The 22,200-nt window shown below is 57.5% G+C and overlaps 1 protein-coding gene across 4 annotated transcripts; it reads right to left on the reverse strand.

The window, feature by feature from the left end:
- Positions 1–565: 565 nt before the first annotated feature.
- Positions 566–22,167, reverse strand: PLCD3 (phospholipase C delta 3). 4 transcript variants are annotated; one of them, XM_054459085.2, is made up of 15 exons: positions 21,881–22,167; positions 10,108–10,269; positions 9,799–10,027; positions 9,256–9,385; positions 7,738–7,966; positions 7,212–7,413; positions 6,914–7,058; positions 5,539–5,691; positions 4,256–4,399; positions 4,007–4,157; positions 3,161–3,277; positions 2,349–2,515; positions 2,030–2,165; positions 1,771–1,920; positions 566–1,612 (listed from the first exon to the last, which is right to left on the reverse strand). In XM_054459085.2, exons 1-15 carry the CDS (start codon positions 22,041–22,043, stop codon positions 1,524–1,526), a joined length of 2,367 nt encoding a protein of 788 aa, XP_054315060.2. In that variant the 5' UTR covers positions 22,044–22,167; the 3' UTR covers positions 566–1,523. The 4 variants fall into 4 exon arrangements, 3 of the variants coding, with proteins under 3 accessions (XP_054315060.2, XP_063512838.1, XP_054315061.2); XM_063656768.1 differs by having other exon boundaries at positions 4,256–4,396; positions 21,881–22,162; XM_054459086.2 differs by lacking the exon at positions 1,771–1,920.
- Positions 22,168–22,200: the final 33 nt, after the last annotated feature.

Below are 22,200 nucleotides of genomic sequence, written 5' to 3' on the forward strand. Positions count from 1 at the left end.
AAACACCAGGCCTCCACACTTCACCCTGCTGGCAGGGGCAGGTGCAGGATTTTCTCCGGGTTCTGTTGCCTAGTGTCCAGTGCGCTCTCCCAGCATTTCTACAGAGGCGGCCCAAGCAGCGTTTCCAGCCTTTGTGTAAAAGGCTGGCTGGCTGGAGGAAGGGAAGCCCGTGTCCTTGGGATTTGCCTTACTGAGCAGACAGGGGCCTTGAGCCCAGCCAAGCCTGGAGAGTGGCAGTCTGTGGGTCCCTCAGACTCCTGTCCCCTCCTCATTCAAGGCCCCTCTGTGTGCGTGTGAGTGTGTGTGTGTGTGTATGTTGTGGGGAGGCGCTGACCTTGTGAATTGGCATCCTCAGACAGTCTTGTGATAATCGCAGCAGCTTTAAGCCAGGAGCAGGGGTCGGGCTATTTAGAGCTGTGGCATCTCCTGCTGCCACCACCCCCTGGCTGTCTTAGACAAGTCCATGCCCTGTTGAGGGGGGAGGCCCAAGGAACTCATCCAGCCCTGTCCCTCCTCATGGGCCTGTGGGGGTGGCAGCATAGAGGTGCTTAGGGAGTGGCGGTGATGAAATAAACGTGCTTCTTTATTTTTTAAACTAAATAGGCTCATTCTACTGTGTTCTCCAGGGCTCTTCTATGAAACAGTTACAAACCTACGGCCAGGCCGGGCAGTGGCTCACACCTGTAATCCCAGCACTTTGGAATGCTGGGGCAGGAGGATCACTTGAGGTCAGGAGCTTGAGACCAGCCTGGGCAACATAGGGAGACCCCCCCCTCCGCCTCTACATAAAATTTAAAAATTAGCCAGGTTTGGTGGCCTGTGCCTGTAGTCCCAGCTACTCAGGAGGCTGAGATGGGAGGATCGCTTGAGCCTGGGAGTTCAAAGCTGCAGTGAGCCGTGACTGCAACATTGCACTCCAGCCTGGGCGATGGAGCGAGACCCTGTCTCAAAAATAAAAACCAAAACCTACTGCCAGTTTCCCCAGGGCTTCATGCCTCAGCGGTCCCTTCTTGCTTCGAGAAGGGAAGGGGAGCTCAGGTTCCGGAGCTGGAGAGGAGTCCAGGAAGGCCTGGGGTAAAGGAGGGCTTAGGGGTAAGCCCGGGGTTGGGGCCAAGTGGAGTGACTGCGCTCCTCTGGGGGAAGTAGGCTGGGATGGCCCACGGGAGGACAGAGGGGAACTGAGGGCCCACAAGTGTCCTGCTCCCCAAGTCTCCTGGCAGCAACAGGCTTGGCTCCTCCTAAGTCACAATGAGGGGTGGGCTGAGGACAAGAGGAGCTGGGGCCATCTCAGGGCCCCAGGGTTGGAGCTCACTGAAGTCACATGAACACCTTTCTATTGTTCAGGAGGGGCCCAGGCAGCCCTCAGCACCCAGGTGAGACCAGCGCCTGGTGAATGGGCTGAGTGGGCCAAGTGGGTGGGCTGGGGGGCTGGTACTCCCACCATCTGACTCCAGAGGAGGAGAGGGCTCTGCAGGGGATGTGGACTGGCACTCGCAGAACCCCAGGGCGAGTGAGCTGGGCCCTCAGGAGCGCTGGATGCGGATTTGGATGAAGAGCGTGGCTGGTGACAGTGAGGCCCCGTCCTTGGAAAGCAGGTGTATGTGGCGATACCCTGTAGGGAGGACAGCCAGGCCTCAGGTCCTCTGTGCACCCTGGGGGTCTGGCCCAGCCCGGGCCTGCTTCAGGGCAGGAAATTCGAGGCACAAAGGTGAACAGGGTCTGCAGGGCCTGGACCCACATCCCTCTCCATCCCCACCAGCCTCCACCAACCTTGCTTTAGGCTGCTAAGAGGCAGTGTAAACTGGCCCACAAAGTCATTGGGGGAGGTGGCGTCATAATCTTCCACCACAAACCGGACCAGTGCCAGCTCCGGAGCCCGCAGCTGGAACTGCAGGGTCTGCCCCCAGCGGGGGTTGAAGCCTAGGGCACAGGGGTGGCAGTCAGAGCCCAGGGGCCCCAGGACCCACCCTGCACCACCCTTAGCTCTCTGCAGTCTCCCCCCACCCCACTTCCGCCAGCGGCTGCCCACCATTGTTGAGCACGTAGTCAGTCTCCTGCCGGGCACAGTCTGCGGGCACCCCATGGATCTCAACGCGCACCAGGGGGTCCACAATGGAGTGTGGCTTCTCAGCATTCAGCTTGGGCAGCTGCTGTGCAGTCAGCACCTGTGGGGTGAGGGAGGGAGTGGCTGGGGCCCACGCCCACCTTGGCCATCTCCTCATGGGCCTCAAGCTCACACCACCCTCACTTCCAACATGTCCCCAGCCTCCCTTGCCTTCCTCCACCTCACAAAGAGCCTTTCCAGAACCAGTCCGACCCCAGGTTGGGGCCCGTTCCAGCCTACTGACCTGGATGCTGAGAGTGGTTCTGGGAGGTCCCGGGTACTCAGGGTCAAAGGTCGAGTCAGGTTGCCGCAGGCAGGCAGGTTTTAGGACATAGCCACACTGCCCATTGACCAGGAAGCGCCCGGCATTGAGGTCCATCTCGTAGCCTGGCGTCTGGAAGTTCAAGGCCACTGGTGGACACAGCAGGGTCAGAGCAGGGGCTCTTAGCGGCCCTGTTCTCACTACTCAGTTTCAGGGGACTGCATTCCTCTCTACAAAGGGCCTGGGGTCCCACTGTCTGCTTAGTGCTGCTCTGCCCCCACCATGACTTTAGGGGAGGGGGTCATGGACCCAGCCCCCACTGTCACCTGTACTTCCGCCCTGGGATCCCTCAAGGCTGGAGTGGGAGGTACTGAAAAAGCCCCCACCCTCAGGGCCAGGCTTGGGTCAGAGCCAGGGGTCTGAGGAAGCCTGGGGTTTCCATCCTTACCCCAAGGAGACGATACAGCCCTCCTTTGGTGGGGCTCAGCGTCCCCCAGAGCCCACTCTTGTCAGTGTTGACTTAATGGGACTGCCAGGTGTGTGGGGGTTGTGTGCGTCCAGGGGACATGGGAGTGGAGGTTTTAATTTCTACCACAATAAAAATGCGAGACCTGTACACTGTCAAGAACAAACGAGCCTGATTTGATTTTCCCACCTACATTGCTGGCAGCTTTAAAAATAATCAACAAAATGCGTGTTTCCACCGTCTGGAAGGCTGTGTGGGCCCCTCACTGCTGAGGCCTCCCCCACACTGTGGCACCCCGCCTGCTCCCGTTCCTGCGGTCCCCACTTACCGAGCTGACAGCCCGAGTTCCACATCTCCTGGGGACTGTAGTTGGCTGAGTTCATCCGCAGCCCCAGCGGGTACACGCGGGTCAGCTGGCGGGCATTGTGCCTGACAAAGCTGTTCCCTGGGGCAGAGTTGGGGTGAGACTGTGACAGACTCCGGGGGTCCCTCACCCAAAGCCCCGGCCTGTAACCTCCAGGGAACAGAGCCCAAGCCCGTCCCCAGCTCGCCCTGCCCCCGCTCCTCACTCTCTTCTGACCTAGGGTGAGAGGGGAGCTCACTGAGGAGGCTGCAGGGACCCCCTCCAGCCACACAGCCTGGCCCTGCATCCCCAGCCCCCAATTCCCCGCTCCTGACAAAGTTCCAACCGAGTACACTGAATGCCCACAGCCCTCCAGCTCCACCGTGGTTCCTGGAATTCTTCTCCAGGCCAAGCCCCCAGGCCTTCAACAACCTGTTCCTCCTGTCTGGAAAGCGCTCCCCCCTCTTCACCTGGCTGCTTCCTAGTCCTCCAGGTGATGTGTCCTCTCAGCATCACCTGCCCCAGGAATTCCTCCCCAGTGTCGCAGCAGCTGCTGGGCTCCCCCAGCCCCCAGCCCAGCCTGACCCAGCACCCTCTATGGCCGGCCCCACCACAGGGCCCTGAAGGCAGACAGCAGGCCGCCCTCAGCGTGCCACTCTCCCCTCCATCCACCCTGGCATGTGCGGGGCCCTCATTCCCTCAGCCCAGCCCCTCTTTGGGGTCCTCTTGACCTCTTTACTGTCCCCCAAAGCCCCCTCAACTCCTTTCCAGACTCCCTTCAGGAGGTCTCTCACCCTCTCGCCCCCAGACACCCAGTGCCCCAGCTCCTACCTGCCTCCCGAATGAGTTTCTTGGCTTTGCGCTCGCTGAGGGAGCTGACCTGGCAGGGTTGCGGGGTGTTGGGGGCAGGGTGCAGGGTTCCCAGGCGGGTGGCGTGGCAGTACACGGCCAGGGCCGACAGCTCCGGGGAGATCTGCTTGGCCTAGGAGACCAGCCTCAGCGGGGCTCAGCTGCCCCCGCTTCCCACACCCGTCCTCCCACCTTCCCCCTCTTCCCCACCCCACCCATCCCAGCTCTCACCAGCCGCCTCTGCGCTGCAGCCTCCACCTCCTCTTCTTCCTCCTCGTCATCCTCCTCCTCCTCCCGATCCGACAGAGCCCGGCCATCCTCGCTCCGAGCAGCGGGCAGCTTCTTTCCCTTCACCAGGACCCGGCCCTTCAGCTGCTGTGGGGGCCAACGTGGAGGATGAAGTTAGGCCTTCTCGCCCCTGTGGCAGCCGGTCAGTCAGTTATTCAACCACCGCCGTGTGAGGGGCTGGCTAGGGGTGGGAGGCAGGAAAGGAGACACAGAGATGAGTGATGTTTCTAATAAGAAAGAGTGGAGAACGGCCTAGGAGGCCATCAGAAAGGGATGCTTAATAAGGTTCCTCATCAACAGAATATACACAGCAGCCACTACAATGCACGCACCAGCTCAGGACTGAAAGGGAAGGGGCCCTCTTCAAAAAAGATCTTACATGGAAGAAGTGAGGCTACAACCTGGAATCACACGATCCTTTTTTGGTACCATTTAAAAGAGAAGACAGTACACACATGTACACAGGTAATGTGTGTGAGGAAATTCTCGAAGGACACGCAAGAAAGTTGGAGATGGTTAATTCTTGTAAAAGAGGACAGGTCAGTAGAGGGAGGGGAGCACCATTCATTGCGTCCCTTAGTACAGCTCAGTTTTCTTTTACCATATGGGTGTGATTTTCATACTAATAACAAAAATCATGTCTCACACACACACGAGGGTGAGTCAACCCTGCCTGCATGTTGTGGATTGGAAGTAGGAGGAGAGTTTTCTCAAGGAGCCCGACAGGATAAATGTCTGGAGAGGGCCGAGGACGCGCTCTGGTGTCTGGGGGAGAGCAGGAGGCCGCCTCGGGCCCGAGAGTTGGGGAAGTGGATAAGGCCACAGGAAGAGGCGGCTGAAGTTGAGCTGAATTCTAAGCAGGTGACGCTTGGCAAGTGTGGATGGCCGAGAAGGGACTTCCAGGTGGAGAAAGTGTCAAGCAGGGCCTTGCAGGTGGGAATGGCAGAGCCTGCGGGACTCTACGGGCAGGGACACAGGGCCAGCAGGGCAAAGCCAGGTTACAGAAGAGGGTGTCTGTGTGTAGGGTCTAGCCAAGAATGGAGAGCCAGAGGGCAGCAGAAGGACAAGACCAGGGGATGGCAGACCTCAGATGAACGGAGGAAGAGAGAAAAGTTAAGGCAGTGAGAGGTGAGGGGTCCTGAGCCAGAGAGGTGGCACGACCAGTGTGGGGAGGCGGACTCCCACCAGACCTCCCTCCACCCAGGCTAGGGGCTGGGGGGCGTCACCTCTGGGGACGGCAGCTCCTCGGGATTTGGGAAGTCCAGAGCCTGTGTCACCAGCATGTCCCCCAGGATGGTGCGGAGGTGGCGGGCCATGGCAGCCTGCTGCTCCAGCCCGCAGTGGTTCTCCAGGGATAGGATGACAGGGTAGGGGGACAGCTATGGGGGGGAAGGGCAGCGGCTCAGAGCCACTCCCCTCCCTCTGCCAGTATCTCCCAACATCTGGCTCCTAGACCCTTCAGGACAGGCAGGCAAAGGCAGGGCTCTGGAGAACCCAGGGAAGCGGTAGACTGTCCAGGAGGCTGAGGGCGGCTGCAGGAATGATTTTTTTTTTCTTTGAGATGGAGTGTTGCTCTGTCGCCCATGCTGGAGTACAGTGGTGCAATCTCAGCTCACTACAACTCCATCTCCCGGGTTCAAGCAATTCTCCCTGCCTCAGCCTCCTGAGTAGCTGGAATTACAGGCGCCCACCACCACACCCGGTTAATTTTTGTATTTTTAGTAGAGACGGGGCTTCACCATGTTGGCCAGGCTGGTCTCAAACTCCTGACCTCAGGTGATCTGCCCACCTCAGCCCTCCCAAAGTGCTGGGATTACAGGTGTGAGCCACCACACCCGGCCGATTTTTTGTTGTTGTTGTTTATGCTTTGGTCTCTCTCCATCACCCAGGCTGAAGTGCAGTGGCGCAGTCAGTCTCCCTGTGTTCTCCAGTCCTGGGCTCAAGTGACCCTCCCACCTCAGCCTCCTGAGTAACTCAGCCTACAGGCACATGCCCCCACGCTCAGCTAATTTTTATTTTTGTTGAGACAGGATGTAGCTATTTGCTCAGGCTGGTCTGGAATTCCTGGCCTCAAGTGATCCTCGCGTCAGCCTCCCAGAGCACTGGGAATACAGGTGTGAGCCACCGCACCTGGTCCCATAAATGCTTTTTACATGTGAATGACACTGACCATGTCAGTGATGTGGAAAACTCTCCTCCCATCATTTGCTGATGGGAAGATTTGCACACTGTGACCGAAGTTGCAGTGTTTATGCAGATGCCACTGGTGAGCTTCTCTTACGGCTTATTTATTCTTTGGAAGTCATGATTAAAATGTACTTCCCTCCCCAAAGGTTTTCTTCTGGAAACTCTGTGACTTTTAAGACATTTCCCAAATATGAGAGAGGGAACATATTTCCCAAATATGAGGGTGGCATCTCATTCAGCTTTATGCCACCCCATTGGCCACTTATCCCAGCAGCACTTGGTGAATGAATGATTCTCTGGGCAAGGGTTTCCTCTGGAAGGATGGAGTGCAGCTGGCATGTGAGTGTGGCCAGAGGTCATTGGGAAGGCTGTGCGGCTGGGGCTGGGCATCCCATGGGCGTCCCAGGGGCTCACCGTGAAGGCATGGTCGCGCACGGCTTGGACCACGTCCCGGAAGAGAATCTTGGAGGTGAGGGTATGGCCGTGATAGATGACGGGCTCCCCTCCTGGCCCCTCCCAGCAGTCCAGCTCCACGCAGCGGCATCCCTGGGCAAAGGCCCTGTGGGTGGACAGATGGGTGGACGGGCAAGGTGTTGTGAGAGTGCCACAGAGCAGGGCAGCAGGCAGGCTGGCCCAGGAAGGCCCCAGGAAGCCAGCCCCATGTCTCTCCCCAGGTGGGGCTCCCAAAAACATTCACCCCCTGCTACAGTACCTAACGTAGGCCTCGGTGCTGCTGGGCCCCCCGATCTGGGAGTCGGTCAGATAGGTGTTGTGGGAGGAAGAGATGAAGTAGTGGGCGAGGGGCTGGTTCATGTCCTGGAACACACACGTGTGGGTGTTGTCCAAGGCAGCCCCCTCTGGCGACAACAGGTACATCATGAAGCCATCCAGTGTCATCAGCTCATGCTGCTTGGCTGCAGGGATGGCAGGAGAGGGCATCAGGCCACATGGGGATCTCCCATGTGCAGCTTCCAATGCCCCCAAGGCCCACTCAACTTGGGAATAATGACTAGACAATCTACTGACTAGACTCCACGTAAGTCATGCCACTTAACCTTTGACCAGACCCTGGGAGGAAGACAAACTGTTGTGCCATTTTACACGTGTAAGCTGAGTCTGGAGGAGGCGAGGTAACCTGCCTCAGATGGTGCCCGCACCAGCCTGCCGCAGAACCCGCTTAGCTGGGAACACAGCCCTATCAGGTGCCACAACCTGGCCGTGCCACCCCCCCCCCCCACCTGTTTCGTTGAGCTCGTAGGTCTGAATGAGCTGCTGGGCGCGGGCCAGTGTGGCGCCCTCCTCGCCCTGCTCCTCCAGGAACTCCAGCAGCTCGGGCGCACTCAGCACACGGTCCTCGCCCGAGTACTGATGGAAGATCTCCTCCAGCTCCGGCCGCTTCAGCAGCCGCCGCAGGAACTCCTCGATCTCAGCCCCCTCTAGACGGTCGTTGTTGGAGTGGTCACACTCCTGGGGAGCAGCAGGAGAAGCTCAGAGGAGGCAGACAGGAAACCTGGCCCCTTTGACCCATCTGTCATCTACCACATCTGAGAAGGCAATGGTCCCCATTTCACAGGTGGAAAAACAGAGTAAGACTTGTGACTCTAGCTCACACAGCTGGTAAATTGCAGGGCAGGATTTTTTGGTTTGTTTTTTAGGTTTTTTCTTTGTTTGTTTGTTTGTTTGGTCTTGCTCTGTTACCCAGGCTGGAGCGCAGTGGCATGATCATAGCTCACTGCAGCTTCCAACGCGTGATCTCAAGTGATCCTCCCACCTTAGCCTTCCAAATAGCTGTACAGCTGGGACCACTGGTGTGCACCACTGCACCTGGCTAATTTTTGTATTTTTTGTAGAGATGGGGTCTTGCTATGTTGCCCAAGCTGATCTCAAACTCCTGGCTTCAAGCAATCCTCCCGCCCAGGCCTCCCAAAGTGCTGGGATGACAGGGGTGAGCCACTGAGCCTGGCCGGCAGGGGTGGACTTTAAAGAAGGTCTCTCTGGTTCAGTGCCTGCCCCTCTGCACCATAACCTACCCCAAGAATCAAGATGTGGAAGGAAAAATGGTGACCCTTGGCCAAGACAGGGCCCTTGGGCCCTCACACTCCCCTAGGTGACACGTTACTATCCTGACACGCACATATTCACATCCAGCGTCATTGAACAAGTCAATGAGAATTCATGGAGCATCCCTGTGAGGCTGTGGCCCAGGGGTCCAGCTGCCGTGGGCTCTCCTGTCTTTCGGGGTCACAGGTGAGTCCCACCGTCCACATGCACACAGAGGTCTGCCATGGGCTCCAGCTGGGCCATAGCTGCAGAGTCCACTCCTGTGTGCCCCTGTGCTCCCATGCATGAGGTGCCAACACGTGCCACAGCAGAGGGTCTGCGTGGAGAAGGGTGCACACGTGTATCTGTGCACGTGCATGCCTGTAGGCTGGCTCCTGCCTGTGCCGCCACGTGCAAAAGGTGCCCTGCAGACTCAGGGAAATGAAAACAGCTTTGCTGCTCACTTTGGACGGGTAGGAACTGAGGGTGAGGAAAGTTCTGGGCCCCGGCTCCCCACTCCCTTCCTGGCCCAGTGGCCTTAGGGGAGGCAAAAGGCTAACTAAACCCAGATGTTGCCTTTGTGCAGGGAAAGGCTGCTCTCTCCAAAAAAGCTGCAGGTGGAGAGGGCAGGCGAGCTGATGACTCAGATGGCTGGGGGCAGGCAGAGGTCAGAGTGATGGCAGAGCCAGGGGCTGGGGTTCAGGGCGGAAGCCCACCTTGAAGAGGAGGTAGGCGTACATGTCATTCATGTCCACGTTGACCATTCTCAGCAGGCTCTTGATCTCCTTGAAGCTCATCTTGCTGTCCTGGTTGGAGTCAGCCCGGTGCAGATAGGAGTGGATCCAGGTGTGGGTGATCAGGAAATAACAGCAACACGCCAGCCCCCAGCCCCCAGGTAACTGGCTGGTAAGTCACCCCCACCTGGGTCTGGGGGCTCCCCAGTTTAGGGGCTGTACTTTCCCCTTGGCCTGTGGACTCCCCGAGCACAGTAGCAGTGTCTCCTCCGCAGGACTGGGGCTTACCAAAGACAGGAGGCCCTGTCTCCACCCTCAGAAGGCCTCAGGCCTCCCTGAAGGAGGGGCCGCGCCACCCGTCCTGGTGGGAGCTTGGGCCTAGCCAGGGCGCGTGTCCCCACCCTCAGTTCCGAAGACCAAGGGCTCCGACCCAGACTTGTGCGCCCTCAGGACGGGGGCCCTGCCTACCCTGGGCGTGGGGGCTCTCCAAGGATGGGACCCTCCCTCCCAGCCCCGGCAGGATATTGGTCTAGCCGCTCGCGCTGGCTCATGGCGTCCAGGCGCGCGCGGAGCTTGGTCAGACCGCGCACCCAGCGCTGCGCTTCCTCAGCCGTGGGCGCCGCCAGGTCCAGGTTCTTGCGGCGGCCCTTGAAGGCGATGGTGAGGCAGCGCGCCGGCGCGAAGGCACCCCCGAAGCGCCGCAGGCCCTCGGACTGGTGGCCCTCGCGGACGGCCTCGATGTGCTGCACGAAGACTGAGAGGAGGGCCGGGTCAGGGCGGAGGACCCGGCCTGTCCCCACCTCCCTGCCGGCCCGGCGCTCCCCGGCCGCTCACAGATGTGCTGCGATGGCGCACGCGGGATGCGCCGCTGGAACCACACGCTCAGGCCGTCCTCCTGCAGCCGGTACAGCCGCTCCTTGTGCCACGTGCGCGAGCGGATCTTGCGGAGCCGGGAGCCCCGCAGCATGGCGCGCACGTCCTCGTCCTCCGTCAGGCCTGCCGGGGCGGGAGGACCCGGGGCGTCAGACCGTCCCTGCTCAGAGGCTCCCCTGCCCTCCCCCGCTAGGACCTGCTGCCCCTTCCTCCAGCCTCTCCAAACCCAGGCCTTCGCCCCACAGTAAGCTTCCCTGCCCCTCGCAGGACTCCCCTCCTCCCCGATTGTAAGAAGCCTCCTGCACTGGGTTTGGCTTTAGGCTTTGGAGCCCTAAGCGCCCCCCAACCCCTACCCGTACCCCATCTCCCTCCTTCCTTCCAAGCAGCAGCCTCTGCAGTCCCTCAGTGTGGAATTGCCTTCGGACAATGCCTGGGACTCAGGCCTCACTAAAGGTTGCCCTTTCTGGCCGGGCGCGGTGGCTCACGCCTGTAATCTCAGCACTTGGGAGGCCGAGGTGGGTGGATCACTTGAGGTCGGGAGTTCGAGACCAGCCTGGCCAACATGGTGAAACCCCACCTCTACTAAAAATACAAAATTAGCTGGGTGTGGTGGCACATGCCTGTAATCCCAGCTACTCGGGAGGCTGAGGCAGGAGAATTGCTTGAACCCAGGAGGCAGAGGTTGCCATGAGCCAAGATCGTGCCACTGCACTGCAGCCTAAGCGACAGAGTGAGACTGCGTCTTAACAACAACAAAAAAGTTGCCCTTTCTGCCACTATCCCCCACCACATGGCTTCCAGCCTTCAAGTCCAGAATTTGCCACCAACAGCCTTTTTCCCTTGATGTGAAACCGTAGCCATCAGGAAGGCCTCATCATCTAACCTAGATCTCTCTTGCTGTAACCCGAGCACCTTGCCTCTGCTTTCCCCAAGACAAGGAGGACGGCAGAGGCCACCCTGCCTTGCCTCTGCTTCCCCAAAGACAAGGAGGACGGCAGAGGCCACCCTGCCTTGCCTCTGCTTCCCCAAAGACAAGGAGGACGGCAGAGGCCACCCTGCCTTGCCTCTGCTTCCCCAAAGACCAGGAGGACGGCAGAGGCCACCCTGCCTTGCCTCTGCTTCCCCAAAGACCAGGAGGACGGCAGAGGCCACCCTGCCTTGCCTCTGCTTTCCCAAAGACCAGGAGGACGGCAGAGGCCACCCTGCCTTGCCTCTGCTTTCCCAAAGACAAGGAGGACGGCAGAGGCCACCCTGCCTTGCCTCTGCTTTCCCAAAGACAAGGAGGACGGCAGAGGCCACCCTGCCTTGCCTCTGCTTTCCCAAAGACAAGGAGGACGGCAGAGGCCACCCTGCCTTGCCTCTGCTTTCCCAAAGACAAGGACAGCAGAGGCCACCCTGCCTTGCCTCTGCTTTCCCAAAGACAAGGAGGACAGCAGAGGCCACCCTGGCTCCAGGGTCACAGGCCAAGGACTCCAGGATCAGCCCTGCCCAGCTGATCTCCAGGCATGGGAGGCTGAGGCATGAGAATCACTTGAATCCGGGAGGCAGCGGTTGCAGTGAGCCAAGATTGCGCCACTGCACTCCAGCTTGGGCAACAGAGTGAGACTCTGTCTCTAAAAAATAAATAAATAAAAGCATCTCCTGTGTGCAGGCCCTGCTCATGTACTAACAGACAAGGAAACTGAGGCTCAGGGAAGCTGAAGTAAATTGTCAGAATTCCATATTGGTAGAAGCCACTTTGGGCTCTGGAGGTCGGGGTCCAGCGCCTCTGCCCTTGGGCCCTGCACTGCATGGCTCTTCTAGTGCTTCTAAATTCAGAAGTCTGGGGAGTAAGTCTCAACGCTGTCACTTCCCAGTTATTTAATACATGGCCCCAGTGGCACTAACTTGGCACTAAGCCTCATGTTCTCCATCCATAAAATGGAGACCACAATCATACCTGCTGCAAAATCCAAAATTCAGAAGTTTCTACAGTGTGACCGACACTGTGCCCCAGAGAGGTTCGGCCCTCTCCTGGCTCTGCTCCCCTGGAACATGTGATGCCCAGCCAAAATAGTGCCACACCCTGCTCTACAATGCCTCAACGAGAGTCACAACCAAAGATTTTTGAGCCAGAGGACAATAGAGGAGGTGGGAACTGGGTAAACGGAGAGTCCATGGCCTTTGGAGGTGGGGCACAGCCCGGAGTGAATGAGGGCCCAGAGTTTCCAGAGAACCAGAATATAGATCTGTGTGTGAAGCCTCCAGATATTCTAATGTCGGCAACGAAATCAAATTGAAAAAAACAAAAACCAATAACCCCTGTGTGGGCCAAAAGAAGTATGACAGTGGGCCTCTCTTCCTCCCTTTATTTCGACAAGCCCCTAATACTGGGTTCGGCTTTGCAACCCCAAGGCCCTTGCTTGCCCAGTTGCAAATTCTGACCTAAGGAATTGAGTCTATATCTCTGGACCATCTCCTCTCACCCTCTCTTGGACCCTTTTGTAGGATCCTTCTCCCTTCTCTTCCTCCTATCTGAGTCCTTGAAGGACCAGTTCAGATATCACCTCCTCCAGGAAGCCTTCCTTGATTTGTCCTCAAGTGGGCATTCTCCCTCTCTGACCACTAACAGCACTTTTTGCTTTAATTAAAATAAAACACAAAACCCACCTATATACTTTAATAAATCTGAGGGCAGAATGAGGTCTTATCTCCTCCCCACAGTGCTCATCCCAGAGCCAGGCTACCAGCTAGTGTTGACTGAAGGGGCAGACAGGTAGACGGGCAGATGGGGGGACTAAGTGAATTCTACCCCCAGCTCTGCCCCATCTGTCCGGAGTTCAGGGCAGAGGCCTCGCAGGTCAGGGTTTCTCAACCTTAGCTGTGCATCGGAATTACCTGGGGGAGGCTGCAGACACCACAGCCCAGGGCATCTCACCCAGCTGGTGTGGGATGGGGCCTGGGCATCTGTATTTTTTAAAACCCACTTTGACCATGACTGAAAATCAGGGTCTCAGGGGCAAGAGGAGAAATCCACCTCCTTAAGAGGCCATGACCCCTCTGGGGGCCAGCCTGTGACCCTAACAGCTCCAGAGGGTCTCTCAGGGTCTAGACTGTGGCCCTCTGAGTGAATGCCCTCTTGGTGCCCCCTGGTCAGGAAGGGGAAAGTGGAACCCTCCTCTTTCCAGACAAAGAGCTGGGCGTACACGGCACGTGCCAGGCTGAGGGGCTCACCAGACCCCCCACCCCCCAGGTCCAGGTAGCCTCTAAATGGTCCCATCCTGAGCAATGACAGGGTGAGGGCAGAACGGTCAGGGGGAGCCTGCAGTGCCACCACACTTAGGCACACCCTCCTACACCCCCTTGGCCATGGAAAAGGGGACTGCTTGTTGCCATGATAACCAAGCTCTGCAGCCGGGGCCGCCTCCCCTACCTAGGCCAGCCCTCTGATGCCAAGTCCATGGGTGTGGGGGAGGTGAGTGACTAAGGCCGGAAATGGGCGTGAGTCACCGGGGCCTGCTCTGTCCAGAGCCTTCTGCAAACAGGCCATCAACACAGGCAGCCTGAACGCCTGACTGGGCCCCCACTTGGGCAGGCTCCCAATGGAGGGGGCCCCTACTCCTGGTCCCTTACCCTCAGCTCCCCAGGAACCTGTTGGGGGAAGGGGTGACATTCCAGGCTGCCCCGCAAACTGGCACTGCCCCCCAACCACACACCCAATGGAAAAGCCAAACAGAAGGAAGGTGCAGTCCCAGGCGGGGCCAGGTGCTGAGTCCCTGGGTGGGTGCTTCTCTTTCCCCACTGCTCGTGCTTCTGAACCCTGGGGCAGTGAGAGGACTGGGGTGTCCAGCAGGAAGGGCAGGACCAACAGAGGTAAGGAGGCAAGGTCAGAGGGAGGGCTCAGGGCCAGGGCAGTGATGCTGCAAGGACCGTGGCTCTCCATCCAGCCACCCAGTAGACATTTATAGGTCCTGCCAGGCCCAAACCCACAGATGTCGCCTTGACCTTTTTCCTACCTGCTCTGAGCAGGTGCACAAGCCGCCCACCTCCTACTGTTCCTGTGGGGTTTGTATCTACTTGAACCATCTCTGCCTTGATCCTGCAGCTGCTGGGCCAGTGACTGAGTGGGTGGAGACAATCACAAAATAATAGCAGTGAAAATGAGGGCAAACGAGAGCCAAAAGGTGGAAACAACCTGAGTGCTCATCAACAGATGAGCCTGTAATCCAGCACTTTGGGAGGCCAAGGCAGGCAGGTCATTTGAGGTCAGGAGTTCGAGACCAGCCTGACCAACATGGTGAAACCCTGTCTCTACGAAAAATAAAAAACATTAGCTGGGCATGGTGGCTCACACCTGTAATCCCAGTACTTTAGAAGGCTGAAGCAGGCAGATCATTTGAGGTCAGGAGTTCAAGACCAGCCTGACCAACATGGTGAAACCCTGTTTCTATTTAAAATATAAAACATCAGCCGGGCATGGTGGCTCACACCTGCAATCCCAGCACTTTGGGAGGCTGAGGCATGTGGATCATTTGAGGTGAGGAGTTCGAGACCAGCCTAACCAACATGGTGAAACCCTGTCTCTACTAAAAACATAAAACATTAGCTGGGCATGGTGGCTCACACCTGTAATCCCAGCACTTTGGGAGGCCGAGGCAGGCAGATCATTTGAGGTCAGGAGTTCGAGACCAGTCTGACCAACATGGTGAAACCCTGTCTCTATGAAAAATACAAAACATTAGCCAGGCATGGTGGCCCATGCCTGTAATCTCAGCTACTAGGGAGGCTAAGGCAGGAGAATGCTTGAACCTGGAAGGCAGAGGTTGCAGCGAGCTGAGATTGTGCCACTATACTCCAGCCTGGGTGACAGGGCAAGACTCCGTCTCAAAAAAACAAAACAAAACAAACAAAAAACAGATGAGACAGATGAGTGCATAAGCAAAATATGGTTTATCAATACAATGGAATAGTATTCAGCCACGTAAAGGAGTGAAATCTGATGCACGCTACAATATGGATGAACCTTGAAAACATCATGCTAAGTGAAAGAAGCCAGACCCCAAACGACAAATATTATGTGATTCCACCCACGTGAGGTACCCAGAGTGGCAAGTTCATAGAGACAGAAAGTAGCTGGGAGGGTACCAGGGGCTGGAATGGGGAGGTAATGGAGAGTTACTGCTTGATGGTTAGTTTCTGTTTGGATGATGAAAAAGTTTTGGAAATAGGCAACAGTAATGGTTGCACAACAGTGTGAATGTAATTAATGCCAGTGAATTAACCACTTAAAAATGGTTGCAATGGCCAATTTCATTATATATATTTTACCATATATATATTTTTTTGAGATGGAGTCTCGCTCTGTCACCCAGGCTGTAGTGCAGTGCCATGAACTCGGCTCACTGCAAGCTCCGCCTCCTGGGTTCACGCCATTCTCCTGCCTCAGCTTCCTGAGTAGCTAGGACTACAGGCGCCCGCCACCACACCCAGCTAATTTTTTTTGTATTTTTTAGTAGAGACGGGGTTTCACCTTGTCAGCCAGGATGGTCTCGATCTCCTGACCTCATGATCCACCCGCCTCAGCCTCCCAAAGTGCTGGGATTACAGGCATGAGCCACTGCGCCCAGCCTATTTTTTTTTTTTTTTTTTTTTTTTTTTGAGACAGAGTCTCGTTCTGTTGCCCAGGCTGGAGTGCAGTGGCACGATCTCAGCTCACTGCAACCCCCACCTCCCGGGTTCAAGTGATTTCCGGCTAATTGTTGCATTTTTAGTAGAGATGGGGTTTCACCATGTTGGCCAGGCTGGTCTCGAACTCCTGACCTCAAGTGATCCACTCGCCTCGGCCTCCCAAAGTGCTAGGATTACAGGCGTGAGCCACAGCACCGGCCTATTTTACCATAATTTTTAAAGTTTAATGATATAATATGCTGGAAACCATTGTATACATTTTTTTTTCTCTCTGAGACAGGGTCTTGCTCTGTAGCCAGGCTGGGGTGCAGTGGCACAATAATGGCTCACTGCAGCAGCCTCAAACTCTTGGGCTCAAACAATCCACCTACCTCAGCCTCCCGAGGAGCTGGGACTACAGACTTGCATTACCAGGCCTGAATAATTTTTAAATTTTTTTGTAGAGTTGGGGTCTCACTATGATGCCCAGGCTGGTCTCAAACTCCTGGCCTCAAGTGATTCAACAGCCTCTGCCTCCCAAAGTGCTCCGCACTGTGTACTTCAATGAATAAATTATAAGGTATGTGAATTAATATCTCAAAAATGCTGTTAAAGAGGCAGACAGCCAGGTCGGCACCCGGTGGGGCTGAAATGTGGTGGAAGTTGGGGGAGTCTGACCCCAAAGGGCTGTGTGTGGCCACAACAGGCACAAGCACATGGAGCCTGGTTTAGGCCTGGCCCATAGTGGGTGCTCAGTAAATGATCACAAAGAAGGAAACTGAGGCAGGGCTCTGGGGAAGTGAGTCAGTGCCCCGGGTGGGAACAGGCACCCATGCGTTCTGATCCATCTGTCCCCTTAGTCCCATGGCCTCCAGCTGGTACCTTCCCCAGACCAGGACAGCGGCACCTCCCGCCCAATTCAGTGTTGTCAGCTGGGGCTCAGACACCTTCCCCAGCTGCCCGCTTATCTCAGCCTCCAGAGAGGGGTCAGGCGTGCTGAGGAAAGGGCAGGCCCAGTTTCTCAACTTCCACCTGCAGCCTGGGTGGTTTGGGGCGTGGATGGTCTGGGGCCTGAGCAGTTCTGTAAGGGTAGCCAAGACCAGGGACCAGAAACTACCTCATGTCAGAGCTGGAAGGGGCCTCAAAGCCCACCCTTTTCACAGGTGCACCACTGAGCTCAGAGATGACAAGCCCTGTGTGCTGAGGACAGTGCAGGCCGCCCACAGGCAGGGATGGATACAGAGGCTGTGCGGTGGAGACAGGCGCCAGGGCAGCTGGTGGGGAGGGTGGGAGTTCTGTCCAGGCGTGTCCCGGAGGGGTGGCACGCAGGGCAGTGTGTGTGCGGGGTGTGTGCATAGGCGGGGAGTGTGTGTGCGTGTGTGAGACAGTGAGCGTGTGTATGAGTGTGAGTGAATGTGAGTGTGTGCGTGTGAGTATGTGTGTGTGTGTACAGGGTTCATGGGTGGAGAGGGTGGAAGGTGGGCCAGCCAGGGGGAAATAGGCAGCTCACACTCGGGAGGTGCACACAGGGCTCCACAGGAATGCGAATCATGCAGGGAACTGCTACAGCCAGCAGCCGTGGCCAGGGCCGAGCAGGGAGTAGAGAAAGAGTGTTTCCAGGTGGCTGGGGCTGTGAGGCCCTAGGAGAGGACACACAATGGCGATGGGGCCCAAAGACCCTCCCACCCTAATCCTTTAGCCAGCAGGCAGCCTCCACACCTCAGGCACCAAGCATGTCCCCGGTGACCCAGCTGGCTGCCACACCCAGGGCTGGAGCCTGGCGGGGGCTTGGCGCCAGAGTCCATAACATTCCTTGGAGAATCAACAAAGTCAGGAAAGGCAGGCGGTGCTTCCCTTGGCCCTGGGCCGGACACAGCAAGTGGGGGTGGCAGCACCCTTTTCTCTGGGGCCAGAACAGGCATGAAACCTGGTTGGGTGCAGAAGTCAGCATGGGGGACAGGGAAAGATGTGAGGGGGACCACAGGGCAGAGCCAGCCCCCTAGTCCCACCTGGCATGTCCCTGCTTAGACTGGAGGGCTGCCCAGCTTACCCACCACCCAGGCCAGGCACCTGCCAGGGCTGGGGGTTGTTCTGAAGACCCTCACCTGCCAAGTCACCCACAGCAGTCCCACTCACCCTGCGGAAGACATCCCAGGCAGGCCATGGGCCGAGCCCTCTCGCTCAGGGGCACTTGGTAGTGTGTGTAGGCCGGGGAGGCAAGGGGGCAGGATTCTGCCCACTCAGGCCTCTGCCCACGGGGAGGATGAGAGGCAGGGGCGGAGCATCAGGGCACAGGCACACACAGGGCTCTGGGGACACAGGGCTGCCAGAGAAAATCCAGGACACCCGTTACATGTGAAATTCAGATAAAAAATAATTTTTTAGTATAAATACATTCCAAATTCCGCGTTTAGCGGAATTCCAAACTTAACCGGGTATTCTGTATTTTATTTGGCAGCCCTGTGAGGACGCTCCTGGGGACTGGCAGGGCCCCCATGGGAAAGGAGAGGCCAGCAGGCCCCCTGCAGGTATCAGCTTCTCTGTCAGTCACTGTATGACAAGCACGGACTGGGCCACATTGCCTGGGTTCAAATTTTCTCTCAGCTACTTCCCAGCTTTGAACCCTAGGCAAGTTACCAAACGTCTCTGAGTCTCAGTTTCCTCATCTGTAAGAGAAGGCTACTGGTACCACCTACCTCATATTAGTGTGAGCATTAAATGAGATAATATGCGAAAAGCGCCTGGGACAGTGACAAAATTGTTCATTAGTATTCATCAGGCTAGCCAAGAATGGTGGCTTACACCTGTAATCCCAGCACTTTGGGAATCCAAGGCAGGAGGATCCTTTTAGCCCAGGAGTTCAAGACCAGCCTGGACAACACATTGAGACCCCAACTCTACAAAAAACAGAAACAAAATTAGCTGGATGTGGTGGTACCCAGTCTCCCAGTCTCCTGAGTTCCAGCTACTCGGGAGACTGAGGTAGGAGGATCACTTGAGCTCAAGAATTTGAGGTTGCAGTGAGCCATGATCATGCCACTGCACTCCAGCCTGGGTGACAGAATGAGACCCTGTCTCATAAACAACTAACAACAACAGCAACGACAAAAAGTATTCACTGGGAGACATCATGGAAAACTAGGCTCTGGCAGCAGGCAGGCATGTGGCCTTGGGCGGTGATTTCACCCCTCCGCCTTGAGCTTCCCGTCTGTAATGTGACATGAGGACAGCACCTCCTGCACAGGGATGCCTGAGGATTAAGCAGGATCAGGTCTGATGCAAGCTCAGCACAGTGCCTTGCGCATGGCGGGTGCTCACTGGGCTCTAGCGCTCCTCTCTCTTCAATGATTCCCTGCAAGTCAGCAGCCCAGCCCAGAAGCAGGGGACTGGAGGGGGGACAAAGGACTCCCACTCACTGTGGGGGTGTTTTCTTCCTCCTTCCCCGCTCATCTGGGTCTCCCTAGTGTGGCCCTAAAGGTTTTTCCTTCCTCAGGCCCCTCTGAGCCACTCCCTGCCCTAGTCCCTTGACCTGATTTGATATAAAATATATTCTCTGTTAGGCTAAGGGGTGTGGTGATGGCAGGGGCAGAGCAAGGCGGGGAAGGCTACCTGGGTGACAGGCCTAGGCCTTGGCCTCTGATGGCCCAAGGGGCTGGGCCCCAAGACTGGGTTTCCTTCTCCACCCTGTCCCTGGACTCCCATGGCCTGGGGAAGGGACATTCCCAACAGACTCGGATTCAACATTCCTCTCTCTGCAGTCACTCAGCAGGACAGGGCAGTGGTGAGGAATGAGGGTGGCCTAGATGACATTCTGATATCTGTGTAGTTCCCAAGAGTGTCACCTTGATGAGGTACCCAGAGCTCCCGTGCAGCCTTACTCAGCTGATGAGTACCGAGGCCTGGGCTCATCTGTAATTATTTGTCTGCATGTGACACCGCCCACTAAACTGTGCACTCCCTGAGGGTAAAGCTCTCTGCTACTCATCTCTGTAGCCCCAGCCCCTGGCACAGCACCCTGGCCCACTAATGGTGCTCAGCAAACGTGTGGGATGAAGAGGCCAATGGGCACGGGGCCTCCCCTCAGCCCTTCCGCGGCACCCATGACCCTGCCGGGGTTGACTCCCAGGGCTGCCCTCAGCCATCCCCAAACCACACCATTTCTTAGCCCAGGGAATGACACCCGTCGATCACAGAGTCCAGCCCAGTCTATCTCCTGGGAGTTCTGCGGTCCATCCTGGGTGTCCCCCAAGTCTGGTCCCCACCCCTTGCCCAACTAACTCCTCAGCCTCCCTCCTTGGGTCTCCCTGTTTCTCCCCTGCCTTGGTCCAACCTGCCCCCACTCTCCACACTCACTCCTGCCCAAGCCCTTTCGGGGGCTCCTGATACCCTCCAGATAAAGTCCCAGACTCTCCAGGGAGGGCCTGGAGGGGCTCCTCCCACCCCCAGCCTCTCCCCTTTGCCACTCCCGTCTTCCTCAGCTGGGGCCAGCCAGGGCCTGCTGGCTCCCCAGCCCCTCATGTGCTGCCCCCTGTTCCCCCACCCCCAAGGTCCTGTTACTTTGTTTCATTGTTTGATCTCCCTGCTGGAACCTCAGCTCTCTAATGTAAGAGCCCCAGGGCGGAGCATACCATAGGCCCTCCACAAGTGCTTGTACCATAGTACCATACCATGGGCACTGCATAAGTGCTTGTACCATAGTACCATACCATGGGCACTCCACAAGTGCTTGTACCATAGTACCATACCATGGGCACTCCACAAGTGCTTGTACCATAGTACCATACCATGGGCACTGCATAAGTGCTTGTACCATAGTACCATACCATGGGCACTCCACAAGTGCTTGTACCATAGTACCATACCATGGGCACTGCATAAGTGCTTGTACCATAGTACCATACCATGGGCACTCCACAAGTGCTTGTCCAATGCATGCGCAGTTGAATGGATGGCAGGGTGGAGACGGTGTCCTATGTCTCAGTAACCAGAGTGCTAGGCACAGCGCCCAGACATAGTCAGCGCTCAGGTGGAATGAGTGAAAGTAACAAGAAGGCAAAACTGGCAATCAGGACCCCTGAATTCTGCCCCAAGTTTTACACGGGGTCCCTGGCAGCCTTGTCCTTCTGTTCCGGAGTTCCACACCTAGCCTCTCCATCACTGACTATCCTACCAATGGCAGGTCCAACGCAGCACTTCAGTGGCGAGGTTCTTTCCACGTCAGACAACACTCTCGCACACCCTCTCATTCAAGCCCTCCACCACCCTGCGGGTCCCACTTTTCCCAGACTCTGAGAGGGTACCAGGGCCCATGTGGTGGGACACCACCGGGGTGCCAGTCACACTTTGCCTTTTGTTGGCTGTGTGGTCACAGGCAAATTCCTTGCCGTCTCTGAGTCAGCTTCCTCACCTGTGAAATGAGGATTCACCTCCCACCTAGGAAGTTGAGGAAGATTGCAAGACACCACCTGTGTAACCCACCCAGTGCCAGCCGCCTCTGTGATGTTCCAATGAGCCACAGTTACATTCCTTCTCCACGACTGACTTCCCCAAATCTGAGATGAGAGCCTTGGCTTTTGGACGTAGGCTGTTAGACCAGTCCTGCCAGAGCAGTGTGGCTGTGGCCGCCTCTGTGGGGCCGCGGGTTGGAGGGCTGCTGCGGAGGCCAGCCTCTTCTGCGGAGGCCAGCCGCAAAATCGCATCCTTCCTAAGGGCTGCCAAGACCCCGAGACATCCTGGCAGACCCTAGATACTGCTAGGGAGCCGGACGAGGGACACCCCAAGCCTCCCTCTCCCGCTCCACTCTCCCTGGGGACCCCACCAGCGCCCAGTACCCGAATTCGCGCTCCAGACGCCCCGCGAGCGCCCCCTGGTGGGAAGCAAAGAACATTCTGGGCGCCCGACTCGCCCCGGGACCCTCGGATGACCCCAGGTGCGACCCCCGGCTGGACGGAGCTGGTCCTCCGCCCCCAGCCATAGCCTCCCAGCCCCGTGCAGCCTGGGGAGTCCACGAACTGCTCCCTGGAGCGCCCCAGACTGGGCCCCTGGGAACGGTCCGTGCCCACCCCACCGCCCCCTGCCCGTCACTGACCCATCTTCTTCAGCGCCCGCAGCCCGGGCCTCTTGGTGCCGCCATCGGAGGGAGTCGGCGGGGACGGGAGAGCTACCGGCGCCGCGACTTGGGCTGCGACCTGGGCGGCCACCGGGGGCTCCTCGGGCGGGCGGCGGCAGCGCCTCCAGCGGCCGCACAGCATGGCTTGGCGGGGGGCCGGGGCCGGGCCCGGGGTCTGCACGCGGGGACAGGGCAGCGGGGCGCCGCTCTGGCCCGGCCCCGGCTCTGAGAGAGGCGGCGAGCGAAGAAACTTAGCAGCGCGGGAGGGAGTCGGAGGAGGCAGCAGGAGGCGGGGCGGG

The sequence above is a fragment of the Pongo pygmaeus genome, chromosome 19 (assembly GCF_028885625.2).
Source record: "Pongo pygmaeus isolate AG05252 chromosome 19, NHGRI_mPonPyg2-v2.0_pri, whole genome shotgun sequence".
Lineage (NCBI taxonomy): Eukaryota > Metazoa > Chordata > Mammalia > Primates > Hominidae > Pongo > Pongo pygmaeus.